At 54.6% G+C, this 25,999-nt stretch overlaps 1 protein-coding gene across 11 annotated transcripts in view; it reads right to left on the bottom strand.

Annotated features, from left to right (window-relative positions):
* Positions 1–12,461: 12,461 nt before the first annotated feature.
* ZBTB40 (zinc finger and BTB domain containing 40) overlaps positions 12,462–25,999 on the bottom strand; it is a 48,092-nt gene continuing 34,554 nt past the window's right edge. For 7 of the 11 annotated variants that reach the window (XM_054222483.1, XM_054222484.1, XM_054222485.1 and 4 more), the window contains 8 exons: positions 24,997–25,404; positions 24,296–24,502; positions 23,394–23,558; positions 22,725–22,939; positions 21,967–22,129; positions 21,124–21,210; positions 19,930–20,150; positions 16,231–19,198 (listed from right to left, as the gene is read on the bottom strand). In XM_054222483.1, coding sequence (XP_054078458.1) covers positions 19,001–19,198; positions 19,930–20,150; positions 21,124–21,210; positions 21,967–22,129; positions 22,725–22,939; positions 23,394–23,558; positions 24,296–24,502; positions 24,997–25,404 — 1,664 coding nt within the window. In that variant the 3' untranslated portion in view covers positions 16,231–19,000. Of the gene's footprint in view, positions 16,152–16,230; positions 19,199–19,929; positions 20,151–21,123; positions 21,211–21,966; positions 22,130–22,724; positions 22,940–23,393; positions 23,559–24,295; positions 24,503–24,996; positions 25,405–25,999 lie in introns of those variants that run through there. The other 4 variants (XR_008469509.1, XR_008469510.1, XR_008469508.1 and 1 more) reach the window with 4 other exon arrangements.

Raw genomic sequence — 25,999 nt, 5'->3', positions numbered from 1 at the left:
GTGGCCCTTGATGCAGCCAACATGCGAGCAGACTGCTAATGCCGGAGGCTGTTCACAAGAATACATCCCTCAAGCGGTGACAGGGACAATCAATACGGTGGCTGCTCTTTAGCAGTCCCTGGCAGGGAGCGGCAGCCCTCCCGGCGCTATCGGCCAGGCAGGCAGGCAGGCAGCCGCTCGTCTGCGGGATGGATTAGGGGACAGACTGACAACGGGTGGCTCTTCCCCTGCCGCTGCCACCCACCCACCCGCATCGCAACCGCGCTGCATGGCTGCAGCAGGGCAGCCTGGAAATAGGTGGGGATGAGGCGCGGGGACCAGGTCACACATCCCGGGCACGCAGCTTCACACCCACACGCGTGACGCGTGGGGACGTGCTGGGCTTTCACAGGGCCCCCCTGATCCTGCGGCGGCCCCACATGCTCCCTGGATGCTGCACAGCGCCACGGGAGCCGTGCTGGGCCAGCAGAGCAGCCCTGGACACGTGGCAGAGGGCTCACGGCACGGTCCCACCAGCATCCATCCACGCACATCGTGCGCAATCCCACTGCCAGCGGAAGGGAGATGAACACCAGGAAGCAGGCATCATGGCCAGGAGCGAGAAAAGGTTTTAGCTCAGCACCCTGGGTTTAAATTGGCACAACCTGTCTTGCTGCAGGGCCCGAAACAATGAACTCCTTAGAACAAACTAAAGCTGCAGAGATGCAGACAGCTGGGCCAGGCATTGTTCCCAGGAAGTCCCATGCCCGCCCCGCTGCGCAATGGATCTGGGAAACCCAGCACTCTGGCTGCACCCGCGTTCCTCAAAAGGCCCTTTGGGCTGGTGCCACCTCTCCACAGCACTTACTCCTTGTCTGCATGGACCACTCCTGCCCCTGGCTGCACCAGTGCTTGGGACCCAGCTCTTCTCCACCCAAAACCCCTGCAGGCCACCGAGCTGTGCTGGTCCAGGGATGCGGCTCTTCCCTGGGGCGCGCGACCGGGGCCAGCAGCCCCGGCAGTCAAACAGCACCCTGATGTCACGCTGTGATGTCCCCACTGTGCAGCACGGGCATCACAATGACATGTCAGAACGTTCCATTGGTGCTCCCGGTCACCCGGCACCAGTCGGCCTTCGCTTGCTGACTGGCAGGACGAGGCCAGGCTGCTCATGGAGATGGCCAGTGAGGAAAACTTTTGTCCACCTGGGAGAGAAGGAATGAAAAGGGAGCTGTCTCCCAAAGAAACACCATCCATTTCTGCATGGCCAAGGGAAGCCCAAGCAGCCCAGCAATCCTGCTGCTGCCCTGTCCCTGGGTCTCCTGTAGGAAAGATCCTTAGAGGGACCAGGGAAGAAAGGAGAGGAAAGATCTCCCGCTGCCACCACAGGTCCCGCTGGACCAAAGGGCTTGACATGGTGTCTGCGGGGCTGACAGCGTACCCAGACAACTGCTCGTGAAGCGGAGACGAGCCAGGGAAGGCAGCCAAGCCTGTCCCAGGAGAGCCCATCCCTGCTCAAGAGCAGAAGCACGTCGGAGCCTCTTTGTTGTCTGCTGATGAGAGGGAGCGTGACAGCCCCTTGGAGGTGCCACTGCCACTGCAGAGCTTGCCGGGACACAGCAGGACCTCATCGCCACAGCGGCGCAGGGCCGAGACGACTGGCATGGTCAGGACAGTGGTGGGAGCTTGCGAGGATGCTGTTTTTCAGCTGTGCAGTGCTCCCAGGACAAAGATGGCGGCGCTGAGACAGAGCACCGCCAAGGTGCAGGCTCCGTCCAAGTGAAAGGCTCTTCCTCGGTGGGAGAGATGGGGACGAGATGGGAGAGAGGGTGAACCAAAGCAAAGGGACGGGCTCTCCACTGGGAGAAACAGCTGCAGATGCTAAAAATGTTGGAACACATCTCCCCGTCCAAGCTGAATCCCAAACCAGCGCCGATTTGCAGCACTCCTGCCGTCCCTGCCGCTGGGAGTAGGCTGGGAGCAGCAGGAGGAGGTGCCCAGAGCTGGCCCTGCCGAGGAGCAGCCTTCGAACTGATAAGAGGCTGCAAACAGTGTCTGAGAGCTCTTCAGGATATCAGCAATGATAAAATTGTTACTATTTAGGAAAGATCCCCAGCTTTTCCATGGGCTGCAGGATGGCACAGGCCATGCCGGCGTTCGTATGAGGGATCTGCTGCTGCAGACCTGCTTTGGTGGAGAGGTATCAGGTGAAAATACCGTGAGCTGGAACAGCTGAACTGCACCTACATGGGAAAGTCTGAAACAGGCTCCCCCCGGCACCCTTGAGAAGGCAGATGAAAAAATATGTTGATTCTGGTGAAACCGCTGAAAATAGTTTAAGTGCAACAGAGGTCTCTTGCACAACCTGAGTCAGGAGACACAGTTTCAGACACCAGGCTTCCAGGGCACCATCCGCTAGAGAAGCAGAGGCATCTTCCAGATCCGGAGCAGCGCTTGGCTCCAGGGAAAGAGCCCCTGGGAGCCGTGTCCCATGGTGCTGGATCTCAGCCCCTCCGGGAAGAGGGAGAGCAACGTGTATTAAGCTTTGTGCCAGAGTAGGAAGGCCACTGGAGCGGCTGCTGGGCCACGGCTGGAGCAGAGAGCCTGCCCCCAGCAAGGCAGACCTTGCTACCAGGCAGCAGGTATCATTTGACCCTCACTAGCCGGGTACCGTGTCTGCCCCCGTCATTTCAGAGGGACAAAGAGAGGAGACTGTCTCTTCCTCCTGAAAGATAAATGCCTCCAGATTGTACCCACTCGACAGGTCCACTGAAATTCATCAGTTCTGACTTGAAATGAAAGCTGTAATAAATCTCCCCGTTGAATAGGAGATCAAAGGCAGATCATTAGAGCTCTCGGATTACCCAGTGAGAGTGCACTTCCATCAGCTGCTGTGCTGCTGGTTCCCCCGTGTCCAGAACGACCCCTTCGACGGTGGAGTTCTGACTTTAAAGAAAAGGACAGTTTCCCTCAGAAGAGGTCTGGGCTGCGCCCCTCTCCTCTGCCCACCTCTTCCTTCACTGCTCTCAGACCGCTCCGCGTGGCTCGTGGCCACGTCCGTGGCAGCCACGCTGGTACGAGCTGCTGCACAGCACAGAGGGGGACATTGCTCCCCTGCAGATGACTGAGCAGAAGAGCTCAGTGTTGGCCCAGCCCTCAGGGGAAGCTCTTCCCCACATTACAAACCTCCTGCATCTTCTTCCCAGGGGAGGAAAATCCTCCCCAAGCTCTGAGAACTATCCCAACTCAGATGCCCTCCTCAAGCCGCAAGCCCTGCAACACTTCAGTGGGACCAAGTGTCCGTATCACCCCTGGCTCTAGAAAGATGTGCAAGGACATTGTGATGATTTTCCGCTCCGCTCTGTGGTGAGTCTCAGTGAAGAGCTCATTGACCTGTGCCCACCAGGGATCAGGAGCAAGCCCTATCGGAGCCTCTTCAAACCCATTTGTTGGTAGCAGCCTACGATATGGCCATGGTCTTAGAATCATAGAATCATAGGATGTGTTGGGTTGGAAGGACCTTTAAAGGCCATCTGGTCCAACCCCCCTGCAGTCAGCAGGGACATCTTCAACTAGATCAGGTTGCTCAGAGCCTCATCCAGCCTGGCCTTGAGTGTCTCCAGGGATGGGGCCTCCATCACCTCTCTGGGCAACCTGGGCCAGTGTCTCACCACCCTCATTGTCTTCATGGGCTGCACAGGAAAAGTTGTCCCCCTTCCCTAAATCTGTGTGGGCTAATATCTTCTCTCTGCTTTGACCATGAGATTCCAAACTCAGCCAGTCCCCTGGGCTTCCTCCTTCCCTCATTTCACCCTCAGTAGCCATCTTCTCAGTGACCCATCCAATTTGGTATCTGCTTGTGGGTGCAAGGTAAGGTTATGTAGGAGGAGCAGAAGGTAAAGGAGGCTTCAGACTGGAAGTGGTGACATCCTATCAGCCATACAGCTGCTTGTCCACCATTCCTGGTGCCTCGGGCCTGCCAGGGATGATCTTCTCCCAGCCTAAGGCTGATCTGCTGAGATAGTTGCACCTGAGCCAGCTGGAGGGATGCTGGAAAGCAGATACATCGGGGTCAACCCTGATTCTCTAAATGGTTTTATTTCTCTAACAGTGTAAGGCACGTTGGTCATTCCCAATTGCCCTGGCCTGTGGACCGACCGATTTTCACCAGAACAAGCTGGCAAACATCATCTGACATCCCTCGCTCCACAGAGGTGGGACCCACCACTTTGCTCCAAATCCGGGCGCAGCAGAGCCGGTACTTGGCTCATGGGCTGCCTGGAGGAGGAGGCACGAGGAGGACAGCTGGGGGACATGCGGAAGACACACGGAGGAGTGAGGTTTATCTCTGCGCAAAAGGTGGCACTTGACAGAGTGAATTTCATTCCTGGAGAGATATTTTTCTTTTTCCACTGAGACCAGGTTTGCTGAGCTTAGCTCTGAAACGAGGGACCATAATAAGTCCATTAGCTTCAGAGGAGTTATCCTGAGCACACAGTCCGACCTGTGATCCCTCATTTTACAAAGGGCTAAACGCGGAGAGGATGTAGTGGTGGAAGTGAGAGATCCTCTCCCATTTTACACACAGGAGGACTTGGCTGTGATGTGAAAATCGGTACCGGGGGTGAAAGCCGGGTTACGTGGGACTTGTTTCACTGTCTGAAACGTGCGTATGGTGCTGGCAATCGAGTTTCTCACGTTACAGCTGCCCTTCTGTACTGCAGGATGGGGTATGGGGTGTCTTACACTAAAGGATGTCTGGAGACACATGGTACGTGTGCTGGGGGTGTCCCCTGATGAGGGGAGTCCGGCAGTTGGGTGCCCCGTGATATACCCGACAACACAAGGTGTCCTCAGATACAGGGTGCCCCCAGCGTGGGATGTCCTGAGGGTGTGGGTGTTGATACAGGACACTCAGTGCCCTGAAAAGAGACGCTTTGGGCTTGATTTTTCCTAGGTACCGGCCTGGCCGGCTGCTTCCCAGTCTGCAGCTGGGAAGAAGGCAACAAAAAGAGTCCCGGCGTTGGGGTTCCGACAATGAAGAAACAACCCTGTAATTTGCAGCTGAGCTCACAGTTTTGGAAACCCTTCTCATGGCTTTTGAAGCGCAAACCGGCACGACACACCCCCCCCACCACCACCACCACCCCCCCGCCATCGACCAGCTCACTGCCGAGAAAAGCCCACAGCTCTTTGTGTCACCTCCATCGCAGGAGGTTTCCCGGCCCCCTGAGCAAAGCCCCCGCCGGACACTCGTGCAAACGAAACTGCTGAGCAAGATCAAACGGGAACCATTCTCCAGGCTCCCCCCCCGCCTCCTCCAGCTGCCCGGATAATCCCCCAGTCTGAAAGGGAACCTGAACCCTGAGTGGTTTCGGGCAATGGGAAATGGAGCTGAGCCCCCAAACCCTCTTTGTGCCGGGATAATGGTCACGGTGCCTTACATCCCTGCGCTGTCCCGCTCCCCGCCGGCACCGGCCGGGAAGATGAGCTCTTGGAGCTGTCACCGCTCGGAGCTTCAATCCGGCATAAACCAAACTTTTTGTTTAAGGTAGTAGTTTAAAAAAAAATAATAAGAAAAAAAAAAAGCAGCGTATGTCTTTGATCTTGAATAAAGCTTTTATCACAGAGCCTTCAGTCCCGGTGAGCAAAGGGGATTATCTTTCTCTCGCACAAAAGTTCACCTCCTGGTGCAGGTCACGGGAGGAAGATTTCACCGGAGTGGGAGGCGTTTTCTCCGGGGCATTCACCCCAAGTCCGGCAGGCAGCCGCTCGCAGGGAAAGCTTTTTATGAGCTAACCTACTGCCTCCAATCCTTTCAGATGCAAAGGGAAGGAAAAAACCCCCACCCGCACAAGAAAGAAGCGGGTGCAAACTCCCTGACGATCGCCGCCAGCCTCACTTAGGCAGGAGAGACTTCAGCCCGGCGTCCCGCCAGCTATCCTAACCCCTAGCAAACAGCCAGGACTCAAAGAAGTCACCCCGGGCTGTGTCCTGACCCCGAGCCCAGCCTGCATGCCGCCAGAGCATGGGCTGGATTTAGTCTTGTGCAGGGTACGGTCTGGATCTGGCCACTGGCTTGTCCCCATGAAGCCACCCCCATGCCGGGGAGGCTGGAGCCACGAGGGTCAGCTCTTTCCCCGTGGACAGGTTAATGCAAAAGGTGCTGGCTGCCCACGCCACGGGTAAGCGCTTTCATTACCGAGGTCCTGGGCAGCCTCCCTGCCTTCACCTCCCTGCCCGTACCTCAGGCCGGCAGCGCCGTGGAACGGGATTTACCACCAGTGCCTGGAAGCTGCTGCCTGCTCCCGGCATCCGGCAAGAGGCAGCAGCACCGGGTCCTGCAGCCCAGCCGGGAGGGCACACAGGCACGGCAGGGCTGCCCGAGGCGCAGCACCCACCTCCCCAGTCCTACCACAGGCGGGGAGGGAGGGTGCAAGGGGGGGAGTGCCAAGTTCCCCGCTCCCGGGACATTAATTGAAGTGACAAATACGCCTTGACATCAATTATGTTGCTTTCTTGTTCAGCCAAGAAGTAATTAACTTAAGTGAAGCAATTAGGTAAACTTATCAAGTGAGGTTTGCAGCACCCTAAGCAAACAGCTAATTGGGCTGTAAAGGGAGTGGGGATAAACGGGGATGGGGACCATACCCCCAAAGGGGACCTGGGGGTCCCCAGGGGCAGGGGGTGCCGCAGCCATCAGTTCAAGGGGCAGATCCTGCACCCGGAGGAACACCCGGAGTGACGCATCCCTCCTCCCCTCCGTGCCCCTGAAACCCCCCGCATCCCGAGCAGGTCGCACCCCCCGCCTCACGGTCCCTCCTGCTTGTCTCGGGACACAGGCGAGAAGAAAAGACGCAGCCCCGGGGGTCTCCTGAGAGCAGGGGTAGGAAATAAAGCCATCGAAGGGGAACACCACCGTGTACAAGAGACTCAGACACACGGGTCTCAAAGCGTTTGCTGATAATCGCAGGTGAGGCAGAGGATGGAGAAGACGCCCGGCGATGCTGGACTCCCTGCAGGAAGAGCAAAGACACAGCCGCGTCTCACTCCCAGCCTCCTACACCAGAGCAGCAAGAGAAAGGGTCGGGATGGTCTGCTGGGACGGATGGTCACAGGGCAACGTCCCATGGGGAGGTGGGACGGTGGCATGGAGAGAGGTGCCGGGCTAGGAGTCCCCATGGCCCAGAAACGCTCCTGACAGACCCCTGCTCCCAGGACCCGTCACATTAGAAGAGACTTAAAACTCTGCCAAAGCTGCCTGGAGAAGAACAACAGAGGGTCACGGCAGCCACGCCACGCGCCAGCCTCCTGTCACGTGTGGAGATGGATGCTGTCCCCCCCCGGGCAGCGGCTGCATCCACACGCCCATCTGGGTTACGGTCACTTTTCAAAGACTCTTTAAGTTTTTTTTTCTCCATGGTGCATCTCGCCCATTTCCCTGTCTTTCAAGCCAATGAACTACTAAATTTTCAGATTTAATTTGCAGATTTCAGCAGAATCCATGGCACAAGCTTTTAAAAGTTTGCTAAGGTGTCGAATCAAAAGGCAATACTATAAATCATTAATGCACCCCTGTGTCGCAACGAAGCTGGAATATTTTAATCACTGAATAATGAAGTCAATACTCACAAATCTCAGCTGTCATTAAACGACCTGCGCGCCTCCGCGCACCCGGCAGGAGAGGAAATCTCGCAAGCGGACTGGATTTGCCCACTGGAGGTGCAGCCAGGAGCGCCACGGCGGCCCCGGGACACCAGGGGCTGGTTTTTGCAGCCCTGTTTTGTGACGGCCAGTGAGCCAGCGTCCTTCGTGGTACCTGCTCTTCAAGCGGTGTGACTGATAAAAGAAATGAAGTCAAGCTAACCCGCTGCGTGGCTCCTGGGTAGGAATAACGGTGACCCGAGCGGATTACAGTTTGGACAAGTGAGGGGTTTTCAAAGCGGACACTACCCGGCTGCCTGCCTTGGTACCACGAGCCCACACTGGGGCTAGTCCAGAGCAGGAATGTCCTGCATCCGAGGCCAGATGCCATCCTGGAGCTGGAAAGGCCCCGGAGACAGCAGCGTGGAGAAAATCAGAAAGGGCAGATCTGGAAGATGGTGAACAGAAGGCTAAAGGGCAAAGTTAAACCAGCTCCACAAACGCTGGGACGTGCCTGCAGGCAGCGAGAGACGCCGTGTCCCCAGCACAGATGGAGCATGTGGCGTGGAGCCGCAGCAACAGCACGGGGGGAGGATGGTTGGCCCTGCCAGGGGAAAGGGGGACAGGCGTCAAGCATCACTGAGTAAGAGCAGCTTCCTCGAAGAAAGGAAACCCCTGGAAGGAGAGCACCAGGCTGGCAAACAGCCACGGCCAGCACACACGCTGGTATCTCTGCCTGCCCCCAGTTAGGGTGCTCACCGTGATGCTCAGGTGTGTGGTCCCACTGCTTGTAGGACCTACCTTGTGGTATCTTGGACTGTGACAAGCAGCCTGAGGCTCCAAAACTGCAATAGTGTCAGGATGGGGCTGCCACCCAGGCAGACGTCTGGGTACCCGTGGAAACCGCAAGGTCAGGTTAACATCAGAGGGCCATGAGAGCGGTGTGGTCCAGGATGGAGGGGCCCAGCATTTTGGTACCTCCAAAGCTGGGTCAAAATACCATTCACAGTAAGATACAGTTGATGGGACCTGTGGGAAGTAGAAGAGGTCAGAAATTGGCCCTACAAAGGTAGGAGCAGTTGTAACAGTGCTGCCACAGGGCTATTGCAGTGGGCACAGAGCTGGCCCACCTGAACCACGGGAAACATCCATGGCTCTGGAAAGAGCAAATCAAACTACCACGCAGCAGAGTTTCTGGATATACGGCATAACTGGGAATCAGATATTCTTCCCCCAGGAACAAGGTGAGACAAATTTTCCACCCTGAGTTGTCCTGCTCCATCCCATCTTGGCACTAGGACCACACTGAAGCCCACATCAAAGGTCTCAGGTTTGGTCCTTTTTTTTTCTCTAGCGGGAAAATGAACGCAGTGCTCCTGAGATTAGGGTTTACTGCTCTATGCTGCAGTAGGGAAGCCCAGCCAAAGCCACGGACTCAATCCTTGATAGAAAAATTAGAGAGATCTGCAAAAAAAAATAACGCAATGACAGATTCGCAGAAGAGTCGAGGTTGGACAGGACCTTGGGAGATCACCTAGTTCAACCCCACCCCCCTCAAATCCGTGCTGTGCCTTTGTCCTCCCAACACGGCAAAGCACTTGGAGATGCCACACTGGTGTAGACCGTTCATGCTGCAGTGTTTAAAGGGGACAGAGGCACCCAGAGGCAGCCAGCATCCTTCTGTGGGTGACCATCAACAGTGGTCACTTCAATACGACTTCTGCTTCACCACGTTTGAAGCCATGACTTCACAGGTGGAGCATCCTGGAGAATACACATCCAGAGCCATTCCCCTGGAGACGGGGGGCCTGGCAAATGACCTTCAAATTAATTTCAACCCGGGCATCACTCATAGGCTTTGCAGCAGGGTAACAGGGTTTGGCACTCCAGCACAGATGGCCAGAACATTTACTTAAAAGCTGAGGAGGCCGCAGTGCTCCGAAGGGATTTCTTTCCCCATCAGACTGGTGCAGAAGGGTCTGTGTGGGTGGCAGAGGATTTTCACCCTTGGAGCATGAGACCGGTTGCCTCTGAAGAGAGGGCCCTGAGCGAGCTGGACCAGTGTGGCAAATCCCATTTACTCATTGATTTTCTTGAAGGATGCTCTGGAGGAAGCTGGGTGTATGTACTCGTGTGAGCAAGGGATATTAGAGACTCGTGCAGTGAGATTATTACCGACACCGAAGGTCGTTCTCTCCTAAACCCCTCTTTTCAGGCGTTAACAACTTTAAAAGAAAAAAAAAAAAGAAAAAAAAAAATACTTTGTGCTGGAGATGTCTCAGGCTTCATCACAGCCGAAAGGTTTTTCTGGGGAAAACTGAGATGAAGTCTCCGTGGATGTGTTCTGCATTATCTGAGCTTGGAAAAACAGAAGAAAAAAAAAAAAAAAAAAAAAAAAAAAAAGCTGGGCGGGGGGGGAAAGCACTCCCTGGTAATACCGTTTGTCATAATCCTCTTCTTCCATCCTCCTGCCCAGCAACAGCCGCTCCGCCCTGCCACTGCTCCTCCTACAAGGCCGGGCGCCGATGCAGCCTTGCGCGAGAACGCCCTGCTCCCCCCCATCCCCGCTGAGCCTTCGAGAGCAGGTGGGTACCAGGGCACCCCTGCAAGATGCCCGTCTCGACCATCCCTTGGGCAGGCAGCTGGAAGACTCTGTCGTCCCCCCGCTCCACCCCTCCCCGTTGCCTCCAGGGGAGAGTTTCCAGCTGGTTCCCCCCCGCAGCCAGCAGCAGGAGAAGGCAGGAGGCACTCGGTCTCAGCAGACAATTCTCCTGGCCACGTTTGCACAGGGGTGGGAGGAGAAACCTGGCCCAGGTCTGCCCAGCCCACGCAGCGCCGCATACACAGCATGGAGGAAGACCCACCAGAAGAGCACAGCAAAGGCAGGGAGGGCCACGGCCCGGCAGGCAGGGCCAGAAGATAATGGAGCAACCCACCGATGAGCAGAGATCGGCCCCCAAACAAAGACGACCAGAGGATGGGGATGGCTCCCTGCAGTGCAGGGAGGGAGACCCCCTCGGCCCTCATCACAGGGACCCCAACCCAACCAGCTTCTGCAAGTTAAACTGCCAGGCACCAGCCCCCAAAGGCTTGTTTGGGGTCTCCAGAGCACCAGCAGTTTCGTTTCCCCCCAGGACATCCCCCCATCAGCCCCGCAGCACGGTGTGGTGGGCTCACGGAGTGAAGCGCCAAGCCAACAGAGGTGCTCTGGGAGATCAGGGAGCGCTGGAAACACCAGTGTCCCAACCTTACAGACCCAAGCAGTATCCCCAAGGGTCAGGCAGGTCCTAGAACCCCTGTTGGAGCCCATCACCAGCCAGGGCCTGCAGTCATCCCCCAACCTGCAGCCATTGATCCCAGCTGCTCTCAGACTCTTTCTGCCTCCCATCACAGGAGACAGCTCAGCTGCTTTCACGTTTAAACCAACGCCAATTAGTCTCCCCTCAAATTACAGGTCTGAGTAATCCCCCCACCAGCCCAGGGGAAGCGATTGTTCCTGACAGACCTCTCCCTGCGAGCACCTGGCACGAGCACGGCCCCAGGAACGGGCTTGTGACACAGAAAAAGGAAATTGTGTTCGATGGCTCTGGCAAGGTGAGCTGTGTGCTCCCGGGAGGGGGAACTGGAGCTCAGGGTCCCTGCGGGGGCTGCAGAGCTTTGGAGGGGGGACGCAGCCAGGCAGGGACGCAGCAGTCGGCAGCGTGCCAGGCTGCCCCAGGGCTGCATCCCACGTCTGCTCAGGGACATGGATGACACACAGAGGAGCGCAGGGACCCTGATCACCCCATGGCTTCTCAGAGCCGCTCCAAGATGCTCAAAATAATCTCTCTGGCATTTGCAACTGTGTGCCAAGTGCTGAATCATCCTTCTGCAATGTTTGCATTAGGCATGCAGGAGTGGTAGAGCCTTTTGCAGTGAGAAAGGGGAAGGAGAGGACAGGTACCCACACGCAAGCACTGAGAAGTACCAGCCGTAAGGCACTCTGTGCTCCCGGCTCTGCTGGCCCTTCTAAGACTGAACAGAAGTGGGGACAGAGCCGGCCCAAGCTTGGCAGTCTGTCCCAGAGGGACACATGCGAAGAGAGTTTGGACACACAGCAGGGCTGATGGCTTGGTTTCTTCAGCGTGAAAGTCACTGTGAACCCCTGAAGCAAGTGCTACCTGTCCTCATCCTCCAGTAGAGCTGTGGGCAGGCCCAACCCCAACTGCGCAAAGCTCCTGGGATCCCACATCCAATCACCTACCCCAGGGTCCCATCAGCCCCATCAACTCCTGGTTAGCTGTATCACCTACCCCAGGGTACCATCAACTCCTGGTCAGCTGTGTCACCTACCCCAGGGTTCATCAACTCCTGGTCAGCTGTGTCACCTACCCCAGGGTCCATCAACTCCTGGTCAGCCGTGTCACCTACCCCAGGGTCCCATCAACTCCTGGTCGGCTGTATCACCTACCCCAGGGTCCCATCAGCCCCATCAACTCCTGGTCAGCTGTATCACCTACCCAGGGTCCCATCAACTCCTGGTCAGCTGTGTCACCTACCCCAGGGTCCCATCAGCCCCATCAACTCCTGGTCAGCTGTATCACCTACCCAGGGTCCCATCAACTCCTGGTCAGCTGTATCACCTACCCCAGGGTCCCATCAACTCCTGGTCAGCTGTATCACCTACCCCAGGGTCCCATCAACTCCTGGTCAGCTGTATCACCTACCCCAGGGTCCCATCAGCCCCATCAACTTCTGGTCAGCTGTATCACTGGTAATCTGAACGAGCCCATCAAGTGAACAGCAATCCCTCACCTCTAAAAAAGAAAAGCCCTCTTGAACCACTGAGAAATGGATGAGTAAGAGTGGTTTATTTATTTAGACTTTCAATAAAACTTTGACAGTATCCTGCACTGGGGGATTTAAGATCTTGCAACCTACCCTGGTTACACACAAGGACATCAGAACTTTTGTGTGTTTAATAGATCTACTGAGATGTGGCAGATAGCAGAGGATTATCTGGGTTAGTCGATGAGAGAGGCTGTAGGGAGCTGCAGAGGGAATTCACTGCTAACAGAGACCAGTCTCGCTGCAAGGGAAACGTAGTGTTGATAAATGGAAGTTCACACACACCGTAGGGACCATCTGACCTACTCCTGCGTATCGCCAAATTCACTATCATCTATAAGCACACTGGAAAAAGCCCTGTGTGTCACTGGACAGCTCAATAGCAACAGCTATTAAATGCTCAGAGACAAAAGAAACAACTTAAGGTTTGAAGTGCAATGGGCTAAACAAATGTAATATTATTAGGGCATTAAGCACCAACTGACAGGGCAGCGCTGCTCTAAATACTGTCTCAATTGTAGCCTCTGGGCTAGAAAAAGTGAAAGCAACACAAGCTGGATAAAGGGAACCACCCACACGTTTGTAATTGCCAAGCCACCCCACCCATCTTCCACCCAGCAGAGCCCTCCCTGAAACTCCTGCAGAAGACCGGAATGGGAGTTATTTACCAGCAAACGGAGACTTTCCAGCTACGCATCCATGTGTAGTCTCTACAGACAGCAAAGCCCTGCATGGGGCTCAGCTCATGGCAAGAGTATATCGAGATGCACCACCTCCATGAGATGAACACTTGGGAAGATGCTCTGGGTGACAATAAAGTTCGGGTGAAAGTGGGTGGAAGACTGGGGTGAACCTGCAGGGAAACCTTGTCCAGGTAATGCACAGCAGAGCAGAGGGATGAGGGTGAATGGCAAGGACTGAGCTCAGCCCTTCTCTACCAAAGTGCTGGCCAAGAAAGCCAACGCCATGGAGTAAGTGGCATATGGCCTTGGCCTCCTTGGGCAGAGAAGGCCAGATTCACGTCAGGGAAAGCCATCATCATGCCCATTAACAGGTTCAGCACAGCTAGAGGGGCACGGATTATCTCCACAGGCAGTTTGAAACCTGAGGCAGGGCTCTGCTCACCTTGTTACAGCCAAGAGGAGGAGAGCAAACTCCATCTCTGTCAGGAAGCCTCCAATGGCTGGAAGACCTGTGGGCTGAGATCATTTTGCATGGCACCAAGCTAGATCTAATCTATCTGGACAGACACATTTGTTGGCAGCTACTTCGTGCTCCAAGCGAGGACGTGTACAACAGACCCATCCTCGCCAGCCCTCCCCATCTGCAAGGGGCTCTGGGGCAGTGGGAGAAGGTCTGGGAAGCACAAAGAAGAACGCAAGCAGACAGCTTGCCCAGACCAGACTTCCCATATGCTGCAGGGCTGTAAGTATCCCTGATCCAGGGGATGAAGGAAATATCAGTCAGCAAACTTGACCCTGAGCTCCCTGGGAACAAGACAGGCATCAACTGCTCCCGTCGAAGTTGAAAAGGTCGCTGTCTGGACTGCCCTCAATGCTGGGCATCTCCAGGGTGTCCAAAAGGGGAAGGGAAACAAGGCAAATCCAAGCATTTGTGTTCTGCACAGATGGACTCTTACTAGCGCTGATGCCCTTCAGCACTTTGCCTTTGCTAGAACACAGAGACGAGAGCAAACGCAGTCCCCTGGCATAGCGGGGTGAACGCTGCCACCAGGTCACTCCTTAACCACGCTGAGCAATTAGAGCTCCCGCGCTCTCGTGCAATAAGGCAGATTTTCCACTCCTTGACTTGTGCTGGTAGCTGTTGCCTGCGCAGCCTCCAGTTTGTCATTTACTTGTCACACGCTGCTGTGGGTGAGCAGCTGTATGGGAAAGACATCTAGCCGCAGCCACGCTCAGAGCAGGGGGCAGCAGCAAACGCCTCCCGACTCCTGCCAAAAGCAGCTCCTAAAGCCCTCAAACATCACTCATGGCTCCGCACGCCTCCGGTTACAACCAGCGGACCCCAGGATGCTTTCAGACATCCTGACCGCAGTCCTCTCCTCTCTCCGCGTGGCCGGCATCACCTCTTCCCAAATACGGAGCCTGACATTTAGCGATGTTAAGATGCACACAGCTCGGCTGCGCCTGCGTGCCAGGCAATTGGGATCCCCACTGCTCCTTATTGCTCCTCCACCCTCTGTCTTGCCCGCACGCTTTGCCAGCAAGGACTTTCTGTTTCCTCGCAGGTCACAGAAAACAGGTGCCATGATCGGACTCGTGAGCGCTGCCTGGCCCCACTCCTGTCGGTAGAGGAAAGCTATATATAGCGGGCGCTACACAGCATCCACGCGTCTCGTATTAAGTGGATTAAGAGCTAGCTCACTTTATCAGGTTTGCTTAAATGTGATTAGGAACCTGGGCAGATTTCCTGCTTTAAGTGATCATAAATGGTGCAGGGAAGGCAAACTGAGAGCTTCTGCTTGCGCTCTCGTCATGTGCGAAAGGCTGGCTGGAGACCCAATAAAAGGAATTACTGTTTTAACGCAGGAAATCAGGAATTGTGGCGACTTACTCCAACAAGGCACTGTACAGCTGACTGTGCGCGGGGATTAGACGCGTTAACTGATGCTGGAGAGGCGGCCAAGCCCCGTCCATTAGCCAGCCTCCTCCTCCCCATTACAAAAAGGTTACGGAGCCCATCTCCCCAGGAAGCGCCTCGGCTCTCACTGTCTGCAGCAAACCACCCATATTCAGGAGAGGGAATTCCCTCTGGCTGCTGAAGCGTCTCGTCCCTGCCCTGCCAAACGCCGCTTGGCTTTTGCTGAGCTGGAGGTCGTTGGAAACGTCGCTTCCCTTTCCCAGTGCTTGAATTCGCTGGGGACGTGCTGGCAGCCTGCCAGACCGGTAACGAAATCTGTCAAGACATCAGCATCAGCCGGGGCACAGGGGCTTCCAGGGCTTGCCCAACTCACACGGAGTGTTTTCAGAGCGCTGGTACCCAACTCTCCTCCTCCTCTCCCCCAGGAGAGGCTTCAAGCAACATCCGAGCTCCCTCTGTGCTCCCGCCACCTCCATCCCTCACTCCTGGGCAAGGCAGCGGCATCTTTGCACCTAATCACAGATGGGTTGGATTTAAGAAAAAAAAAAAAAAACCACCACAAAAAAAACCCCAACAACCAAACCTAAAACCAAAGCCCAGAATTCACATATATTGTGTTAAAACAACACCTTGGGGCTGCAAAATTACACTTTGCCTTGGGAAATGCCAAGCAGGGGCCGCTCACAGCCGTTGCTGTACCCAGCAGCATCCTGCCTTTTTCCAAAGGAGCCTTCAGTGAACGGGACAGACACTGGGTCAGAATGAAAGTTGGTGCAGAAAACAGAAGTTTCCTAACAGTCACGAGCTTAATCCTGCACCCTAAATGGCACCAGTTAACGCACGGAGATATAGAAATCATTAACTGACCTAACGTCCTCCATGGGACGTTGCTCCCCAGGCTTCTGTTACAGACAGCCTGCGCTTTTTCCAAAAGTGTCTGGCACTTGCAACAGGAGGACACAGCGAAGGGCAGGACAGTCCCGTGCTCCAGCCTGACCTGACAATAGCTCCTTCGCTCCCTTACAGAAGATGGCACCAAGGTCAAGCGGGGCACAGGACCCCACGTAACCCAATGGGTCACCCAGCACCTGGAAGACGACCTGCAAAAATCACATTTTCAGAAATAAGGATTCTTCCTTCCAATCAATTGCTTTACACTTGTCACTGTGCAGCCGCATCTTTCATTCTCCGTGTTTTATTTTTACAGAGGGAAAAAAAAAAAGAATAAGCAGCATAACAAAAAAATCGCTAGTGATGAGCATCTTCAGCATTGGGCTCGCCAGACCAGGATGTGCCCTGGGAAACGCATCTTCCTTCCAGGCAGGATAGAGGTGTTGCTAACACTGCAATTTGCTCTCACGTGCGTACTTCATCCATCAAGAAGGAACTGGAACAGGGGGATCTGAGCTATTATCTCCTCATAATGATACAGGAGATGCTTGATAGTCCCTGTACAGCCGCAGAGCTCTCACTGGGCGTATACTGCTGGCAGGACTCTGCTGAGGATACATCTACGCAGGCTCTTGCTGGTCACAAAGGCAGGAGAGATGACCCTAAACAGCAGATGTGAGCCTGAACCTCACCTGATGTGTGATTTACACTGTCCCCCTTCAACTGTGACAAAACTCGGTCAATAGGGACCAAAGGGATCAAAGTCAAAATGCATCACTTGCATGCTTCTCCCGAGCTAAGCCTTATAAGGGGGCTATAAATGAGGCAACTTCTCCCCAAACCCTGCTAAACCTTTAGTCTTCCTCCAGAGTTTTTCAGGAAAAAAAGGGAGATCAGCTTCACCTAGCCTGTGCTACAGGCTGTGTTCCACAGCTCCCGTGGAGCCAGAAAAGGGGGAAACAGCTTCTATCTCCAGCAGCCCGTGGGAGCAAATCCACCGCTTACCTCCCGACACATCTGCTCTGTGACCATCAAGACGCACTTGCTTGTTCTGTCACCATCCCTGTGCTCATCCTAAGCGCCACGCTCAGCTCTTCTGTTTCCAGGCAGGCATGAGATGGTCTCCAGCAGTACCCTCTGTGCTCTCCACAGCCTACCCACTCTTTCTCCACAGCCTAGCCTCAAGCTCTTCTTTAAGCAGCGACAACCAGGGATTGGAGGTGCCCTGTCCAGAGCTTGGAGTTGTCCTTCGGCTTGGTGGTGGCCCCAGGTCTCTCCACACCTGCCCAGAAGCTGGGTATGGCCTGGGAAGGCCAAGAGGAGCTTCAGCAAAGGTGCAGAGGCACCTGGCCGTTAGCACTAATCCTCAAGACCTTGAGCACCATCTCCTGGTCATTCCTGGATTCAGTGGCAACTTAACCTCACTCTTCCTCCATTTCATCGTCACAGCACAGCCTGGAGGACAAGCTGTGCATGCAACTGAGGAAGAGAAAGGTGGAAGCACTTTCACGACATGTGCAACAAACACTTCAACAGCGTCATGTGCTTGCTGCCGCACACCCCAAAAAAATGCCAGAGAGAACATTAGCTCCACAAAGCCCCTCTCCTGGGGTCACCCCTTGTTGTTCACTTCTCCAAGCTCTAACAGGAACAACAAACTATCTCACTGGCATAACCACCCTGGCACTCTCCTGCGTCGCCATCTCTGCCTGGTGGCTGTGAGCAACCAGCGCAAGATGCTGCTGGAACACTCCAATCTGTTCATCCCCTGCACTGCCGTGGCTCTGGGCAGCGTGATGAAAGGAGCGCTGCTCGCCGCAGGGTCTCAGGCTGCGAGATGCGGCGGGGATCACCGCTCAGTATGTAAATATCGCAGTGGCGGAGTTCAACCTTTTGGCATGAGGGAAAGGAAGATAAATGCCACCAGTCCCCTTAGAGCCACAGGAAACCTGCATCTATCTAATTGCACTTCATAATGGATTCAGCAAACCATTAATTATCAGATTATATTTTAGGAAACGGCAGATAAAAAAGCCTTATGAAATTTAGCCTTAAAGGGGCCGCTGTGCTGCAATGAAGCTGTTGCATCGCGCTGGCACCAGACAAGCAAACTTTATGGCAGGTATCTGAATGCGTTTTACAAAGCAATGCCCTGTGTGCCACGGGGAACGTCTGTGTGCAGTCACAGCAGCACACTGAGACAGAAATGCCTTCATTAGTGCCAATCCGCTGATACCAGTCACGGGGGCCCTGCCATGCAGACACAGCCCTTTCTCAGATGCAGCAGCTTCAGCACGTCCTCGGTGAATTAGAGGGGAGGTGGGAGAGGGCAGGGCTGCTTGCTCGCAAAGAGGATGTGGACGCCCGGACCTGCCCGTGACCCTTCTTTGTAAGGGACAGCCGCAGCAAAGACATGGATGGGATCAGACCTGTGCTACGCACACGGCGGTGCCTGAGCAGCTCCCAAGCCATTTAGCACAACTCCCCAGTCTCTGCTTGAGGCCCAAACGTCAGCTGCACTGGAGGACCTTTCCAGCTGGCACAACGGGTGGCACAACGGTACAGGGAGAGCAACCGAGGAACAAAGCAGCCCTTACGCATCCTGCAGAGTAGCAGATACCTGCAAGCGCATCACTGATTCAGCTATAATCTCCACCCCGAATTCTCGGGGCAGCTTTTTCTTTGGTTTCACATACCCATACTGGCCCAGCTTTGTCCTGCATTGGTCTCCTCCTCTCCACTCTCTTCACATGTGAACACACACAATTCCCATTTTTTCCTCTGCTTCTTTATTTCTCTTGAGCCTAGAGGGTTGAGTGGTCCAGCTCACCTGAGCTGGCAGCTGCTGACTGCAGGGCGAGTTCCCAGGCCCTTGCGAACGTCTACAAACTCCTCCTGTCCTTGGCCATGCTGTGCTTGCTGCATGCCATTTCTTTTGCAGCGTCACATCCCCAGGGCTGCTTTCCCAAAGAAACCCCAAATCTCTCTGCTGGAGCGGCATGTACAGCTCCTGAACGAGTCTAGTGGATACCGGGCGCCACGCATGGGCACCCGCTGCTCACTCTCCCTTGGTTTCTTCACAAATCAGAGTAACTTTGTCATCAAACAAGTCCTCCATGGTCACTGCCACCAGCTCGGAGCCAGCTTGGCTCATCTGAGATTCAGGCAACGTCACAAAGACTTGGGAGCCAGCAAGTTGTGCCTCATCAAAAGAGATGATGTGTTCTGCTGCTCCTTGCTCCGATGTCTGAATTACCTGTGTGGAAGATGACCTGAGAGTCAGACACTTACAGCACTGCTTTCCCCAGGATCGCTTTGCTCCCCACATCTTTCTTGGCCCCAGCTCTGGTAATAACATTTAGCTTCACACCAGAGGTCTGCAATTACAATAGGCGTGAGACTAACGGGAAACACCGAACGCCACACACTGATGATGCAAAAGACAAGACAGGAGAGTAATTTAAATATTTCTCTCCACAAAATTGCTATAATTTAGCTCCACAAGCAGTCGTAGACAATAAACGCTCTGTGATTATCCACTGGAGGAATGCCAGCCCAGGGAATCTTGCACCCTCGGCTCCCTCATCCAAGGAGCTGTTCTCCACTGATGGATGAAGAGAAAGACTCTGGGTTCAAGCCTAGCATTTGGCTCCCGACAAAACAGCTATAATCTCATGGGATGTGTCATCTGGGCTTTAATAGCCTCCGAGTAACCAGACACCTCTGCACACGCTGTCAGTCTCTTCTCCTCAGCACCCAAAAACCAGGACTGAGCTGCCTCCCCTCCAGCGAGCCCACCTCACACCAGCACAGAAATCCCAGAGCACCGTGGGCTGGGGGGCTTGCATCCTGGACCCCTCTAAGAAGGGGGAATCAGGGAGCAGAAGGAATAACAGGAGTCACAGGGTGGATCTGGGAAGAACAAGAGGGTTGGAGGTGGAGGACGGATGAACAACCGCGGGTGCTGTGGCACAGAGCAGTCTTTACCTGCACAATCTGGGTGGTGGTGGCTTGGGAGAAGACCACCTTGGGATGCTCAGCGCTGTAGTGCCCCTCCAGCTCACCCTGGGAGGGGAAGAGCTCCCCACAGAGCTCACAGGGGAAGGTGCTCTCCGTCTGCTTGAAGTGCTCGGTGGTGACGTGGTTCTGCAGGGCCCCTGGGAAGCGGAAGGATGCTGAGCAGTACAAGCAGCGAAACGGCTGGGAGCCTGCGGGGAGATGCACTGCCTTGAGCCTGGGCTGCGACAGCCAGGGCCAGCCCAAAGGCACAGGGAGCTGCAAATGGCCAGAACGCACAGGGCTGAAACCCACCAGGGACGTGTGCCAGTGTCCCTTCTCCTGGCTACACCACTGTCTGTCAAACAGTTCGTGGCTGTTCAGGTCCATTTTAGATCTAGCTCTCTGCAGCACTGGCATTCAGAATCAGGCTGGTGTATGACTGTAGCTGCGGCCGTCCCTTCCCAAAAACATCTCTTCTCCCTTTGCATCATCCAGCACTGCTCCTTGTTGACCTGGCTTGCACCTCCCGATTCAGCTACTGCAAACCCATCATCCAGCCCAGGGGCTCCCTCCTCTCAGCTAGGGCTATGTCTAGGTCTCCTGCGTCCTCACTCTCCAGGCTGCTGTGGACTGTCCCCTCCAATGTCTCCTGATCCGTCTCCCCCGCTGCTGTCCCATGCACGGCCCTGGGGACTCGCCTTCTGTAGTAGTCTGATCTGCCAGTTCACCCTGCCCCACAGCCTTGCTTCAGATCGCTCACTTGCCAAAGGGCCCTTGACGTGGTCTCCCCAAGTGCAGGTCCCTCTCTGATTTTTCTGGTGCTAAACTCCCTTTTTCTCCAGTCTCCCACTAGCTCTGTCCTCCACAGATTCCCATGGTTGGGGTTCTGTTCCTTGTTTCTCTGGGCTGATGTCTCCTCACCCGCACTGAGCTCTCTTATCTGCTGTAACAAGTAATTCCAGATCCCTCCTTGACTCCAGTGGCCCCAGAAGCTTAACAAACATGTCCCAGTCCCACCAAAACCAGTGCTCTTCCAGTTCATCCATTCGTTTTGTGTTTCCTCTCCCTCTGCTTCCTTACCACACCCACCTTCACTCTCCCACTTACACCTTAGACATCACTCACTGAGAGGAACAGTCTTTGCTCCCAAGGTTAACACGAACAACAGCAAGTGTAACAGACCTGAGTGCCTGCACTTCACATGGACCTGCAGAAGAGCCAGCGTGGGAAAGAGTTCCTTGCACATCTCACACTCGTGGAACTTCACATCTGCAAACAAGGCCAAGAACAGAAAAGTGTGCACCCAAGTTCTTCTACAAGACCTTCTGGACCATAGCTTTGTTAATGTTTCAGCAACACCACACATGCATATAGACGTGAGGACCACCTTTGGAAATAAGGCAGGAAAAGGAGAGGCCAAGAGCAAGCGGCCTTCTATCCTCTGAGGATAGGCTGAGAGAGTTGGGGGGGGGTCAGCCTGGAGAAGAGAAGGCTCCGGGGAGACCTTAGAGCCCCTTCCAGTCCCTGAAGGGGCTCCAGGAAAGCTGGGAAGGGGCTGTTTGCAAGGGCATGGAGCCATAGGATGAGGGGCAATGGTTTAAACTAGAGCAGGGCAGGTTTAGATGAGACATTAGGAAGAAGTTCTTTCCACTGAGGGTGGTGAGACACTGGCCCAGGTTGCCCAGAGAGAGGGTGGAGGCCCCATCCCTGGAGACATTCAAAGCCAGGCTTGATGAGGCTCTGAGCAACCTGATCTAGTTGAAGATGTCCCTGCTGACTGCAGGGGGGTGGGACTAGATGGCCTTTAGAGGTCCCTTCCAACCCAACACACTCTATGATTCTATTCTATTAAGTGAGCTGCAAGACGCTGAGGTGAGACTTGCCAGAAAAGGCTGCTACAGCATACAAAGAATCTACTGTGATTTGCAGGTAAACGGGACATGAAATCTTCTCCTATCAGAGTTATTACTACATCTCTCCCAGCAGTCGCCACGCGTTTTTGTTTGCTAACGAATGGGCCATCACCTGCGTGCTCTGCCTTGACGTGCTTTCGGTGAGCAGCAGTGCTGGAGAAGGTTTTGTCACAGGAGCTGCACTGCAGGGAGGAGAACTTGGAGGAGCGGTGATTCTGAGCTGCAAAGACATCAGGGTGGTGGGTCCGGTTGTGATACCATAACCCTGACAACTGCTGCAATGATAAGGATCAAATCATGGTTACAATACAAAGCTGTTCCATGGACATCATGACAGCAAGAAACTGCGCGGGATGCAACAGGAACAGTGGGGCTGTGCTCAGCAGGTACGGGACCTGCTCGTCCTCCCACAGGACAACAGCTAACACCTCGCTTCTGTTTCTCCATTGCCCCTGAAGAGCTGAACCCTGCTGAATCCCTCATGCTCATCTCTCTCGCTGCAGGTCTCTTTTTGGTGTGAATTTTTGTTCCCTGGTAGGAATGTACTCCCACACACGCTCCCACTGAGGCATGCCGTTTGCAACACGAGTTATTTTTATCCCTATGCTTCCCGGCAGCGAGAAACTGGGGTGAAAGAGATTCCTGAGGGTTCAGATGGGCAGGTATGTAGTAGCCCTTTGCAGTCACGGCCCATCTCTCTCCATGGACTTGCCTTTTCTCTACAGACTCTGCCTCCTCTGTGCAATTTTTCCTTCTGCTGACCACAAACTGCTGCACTCAGTGCACGTGGCCAGGAGGGACATCCTGGTGCAGGAGCAGGCAACGGCAACCCCCAGCCCATGAGACTAGATCCTTGCTGCACCAGCTCACCTGGTAAGCTTTGTCACAGATGTCACAGCTAAAGGGCTTTCCTCCGACGTGGGTCACCATGTGGCGCTCCAGGAGTGACGGGGCGCTGAAGACTTTAGCGCAGGTCGGACAGGGGTGGTACTCCCGGGAGTGGGCTTCGTGGACGTGCTTGCGGTGCTCCTGCAGGGTGGCAAAGCTCATCCGGCACTTCTTGCAGTCGTAGGGATCTTCGATGTCTGCCGCCCAGAAACGCAACAAACAGGTGGCAAAGAAATCAAGGCAAAAAAAAGAATTAAGAGGAGAATTCACAGAGGGAGGAAAGAAAAGGGAAATAAAAGCTTGTTACTTCCCAGATGAAAACTAGCACTGGAGTTTTGGCTTTGCATACAGATGTTGCTGCTCCTGCTCATCTACAGCTTCCCGTGGCAGGTTCCCAGCAGCTTGCAGTTTGCTGGAAGCCAGCCCTGCCATTTTCTTTGGAATAATCCTACCTACAGCATCAAATCACTAAAGAGTCTTTCTTTTCTTGGGAGGAAAAAAACCTCCATGATGAGATGCCCAGGCAGCTTGCAGGCACCAGTAACACCTGCAGAAGCTTCTGCTGGCACGGATGGGTCTCCCATGACCCCCCAGAAGCTGTGTCTTGCAGGCTGGGCTGCCCAAGCCAGGGAGGCAGGTGACCACACTCACTGTGGAAGGTCCGGAGATGGATGGAGAGCCCGTTGGCCTGGCGAAAGCCTTTCCCACACTCCCGGCAGACATACGGCTTGTCCCCCGTGTGAGTCCGGACGTGGCGCGACAGCTCGATGGACTGGGCGAACACAGCGTCACAGTACTGGCAGGCGTACATCTTCCCTGCAGTGACACCCAGGGTGAGAGCCTGCACCTAACGGGACAGGAGCTCTGCCCAGACTACGCCTAATTTCAGAGGGAGGGATGGTAAACTGGACAGGCTTCCCTGGGGTAGCCAGAGCATCTCAGTGCAGGGTTGAGAAGGCCCTAGAGGTGCTGGAGAAAACCACACCTGCGCAGGGAATATTAGATTACAGCAGATCTCAAGTATCTGGAGGTAATACATGCTCCTGGAGGTGCTACACACGGGCATGTCTCGTGTTCAAAATTAACTGCCCAGCTGCAACATGCTCATGCCCCGGTAGCAGAAGGGTCTGGGGTGCAGGGGCAGGAGAAGCACTGCCATGAAAACCTACGTGAAATTCAGCCAGAGGGAGGCACAGGAGAAAGCAGGTTAACCAGAGGGAGGAGGTCGCATCACAAGAGTTTAGATGTGAGGGGACAGAGAGAAGCTCAGGAACTCAGGAGCAAAACAAGAAAGGCAGAGAAAGACCAAGATCGCCTTAACAGAGAGCAAGCTGCTAACTGGGTGGATAAAGGGAGGAGCTGGAGAAGGGGATGGGGGAGAGACAGAGCTGGGAACAGCAGCCAAAACCAGGTGGGTGAAGAAGGTCTGGGAGCAGCCTCCCAAAGGATGGGAAGGCTGGAGAAGCGATCAGGAGGCAGATGGAAGAGAAGGGCAGGAAGAAGTGGACGGAGCAAGCCAAGATCATGGCCGGGCTCCCGCAGGGAAGGCTCACCCTCAGCATGCTTCTTCTTGGTGTGGTAAGCAAGGGCGGAGGCCTGCATGAAGGTCATCAGGCAATGCTTGCACATGAAGGGCCGGTCCCCCGTGTGCAGCCGTAGGTGGTTCTTCAGCGTGGAGTTTGCTGCGAACTTGGCCCCACATTCCTCGCAGGAGAAGGGCTTCTCGTCAAAGTGCTCCGTCAGCTTGTGGTACTGCATCCCTGGGGAGGCAGGCAGGACACCAGGGTGGCACTGGTGGGACCCAGTGCCAGCCCTGCCCAATGCTGCTGCAGAGGCACCACTCCACCCAGCCCAGAGGTCCACCTGCCCACCCGCAACACCGGGGTCCACCTGTGTCCTCCTGGCTGGAGGTCCACCACGATACCAGGAGCTGACACAGGGAGGGCAAAGAGTCTCAACTCCTCTTACTCATCCTGCTAAACCAGCCGCAGAATTGGAACAGCCTGATTATTTTTGGAGGCTTTTAAGTTTGCCAGTAGCCCCACTTTTCCTTGATGAGCCATGTGGAAAACCAATTAGGGAAGAACTAATCAGAAAGCGGTTGTGCTCAGTGGGGCAGGAGAAATGAGCTGAGCTGCGTTTCTCTCACACACAGCGCTCAGAGAGCCGCAGGGAGGAGGAGGAGATTTCAGACTATCACTTTATTACATTGCCCAGACTTACGTCCAAACAACCCTGCTCCCACCAACCCTACCTGAGGCATGAGCAAACTCTCGGCCACAGATGTCACACGCCACAGGGAGACGCTTCTTCTTCTTCTTGGCTGTTCCCACCATCCCATGGACCTCCAGCTGATGCTTCTCCAGTTCCTTCTTTGTTGATTTGACCTCGCTGCACTCCTTACACTGGATTTGCTTTCCTCTGGCCACCCGACAACGTTTCATGTGCACCTTCAGGCGGCAGTAGAAGTGAAAGGTTTTATCACAGGCTTTGCAGACAAAACTCTTCTTGGAAGAAGCTTTTTCTTGGTGTTCCTTTGGTTCCTTGGCACCGGCACCTCCTGCCTTGTCCTCATCTTTGTCCAGAGCTTCAACTTGGGATTCACTGTTCACCTTCCACTTCCTGATCCCAGGCTTCTCCCCAGTTCCCTCAGTCAAGAGACCTACAGAAATAATAATTCCTGTTTTGGTGGTGACCAGTCCTACTAGTCACCAGCCCCTCAGTCTCCCGTCTCCTGAATGCTCCTACACAGTTGTCCCTGCACAGCAAGAAAAGACACACATCAGACACGCTGTCCCACCACAACGGTGGCACATGGCTCTGCCAAGAAGTGGCCGTGGCATGGTACGATGCATGAAGGAGTGGTCCTTGAGTTTCCCCACCCACACATACCAGGGGCTGGATTAGATTGGCAAGAGCCAGGGCCAGATTTTCCAAAGAGCCTGCTCCTCAAACAGGAACATCAGTTGCTTCAAAGCATCTGCCTCCTGCTCAGACACATGAAGTTATGGCCATGATTAAATGTTTGAAGATCTGAGCCTCAGGTATGATACTGTCTAAGTCTGCCATAGAGAGAGGATATCCAGCCATTAATTACAAGAAATCTCAGGAACACTTCCCAAACGCAATCTCTTTGAAAGAGAACAGATAATCTTGCTACGACCCTTTCGAGTCTTGTGGTTAGGGCCCTGAGGTATTTTAAATCGCTCATTACATTCACTTCTTACAAAGTATAATGCTTTTCTGAGGCCCCGTAA

This window comes from Rissa tridactyla, chromosome 16 (genome assembly GCF_028500815.1).
Source record: "Rissa tridactyla isolate bRisTri1 chromosome 16, bRisTri1.patW.cur.20221130, whole genome shotgun sequence".
Lineage (NCBI taxonomy): Eukaryota > Metazoa > Chordata > Aves > Charadriiformes > Laridae > Rissa > Rissa tridactyla.
The sequence above is the reverse complement of the archived record's forward strand: the minus strand, read 5'-3'. Positions and strand labels throughout refer to the sequence as shown.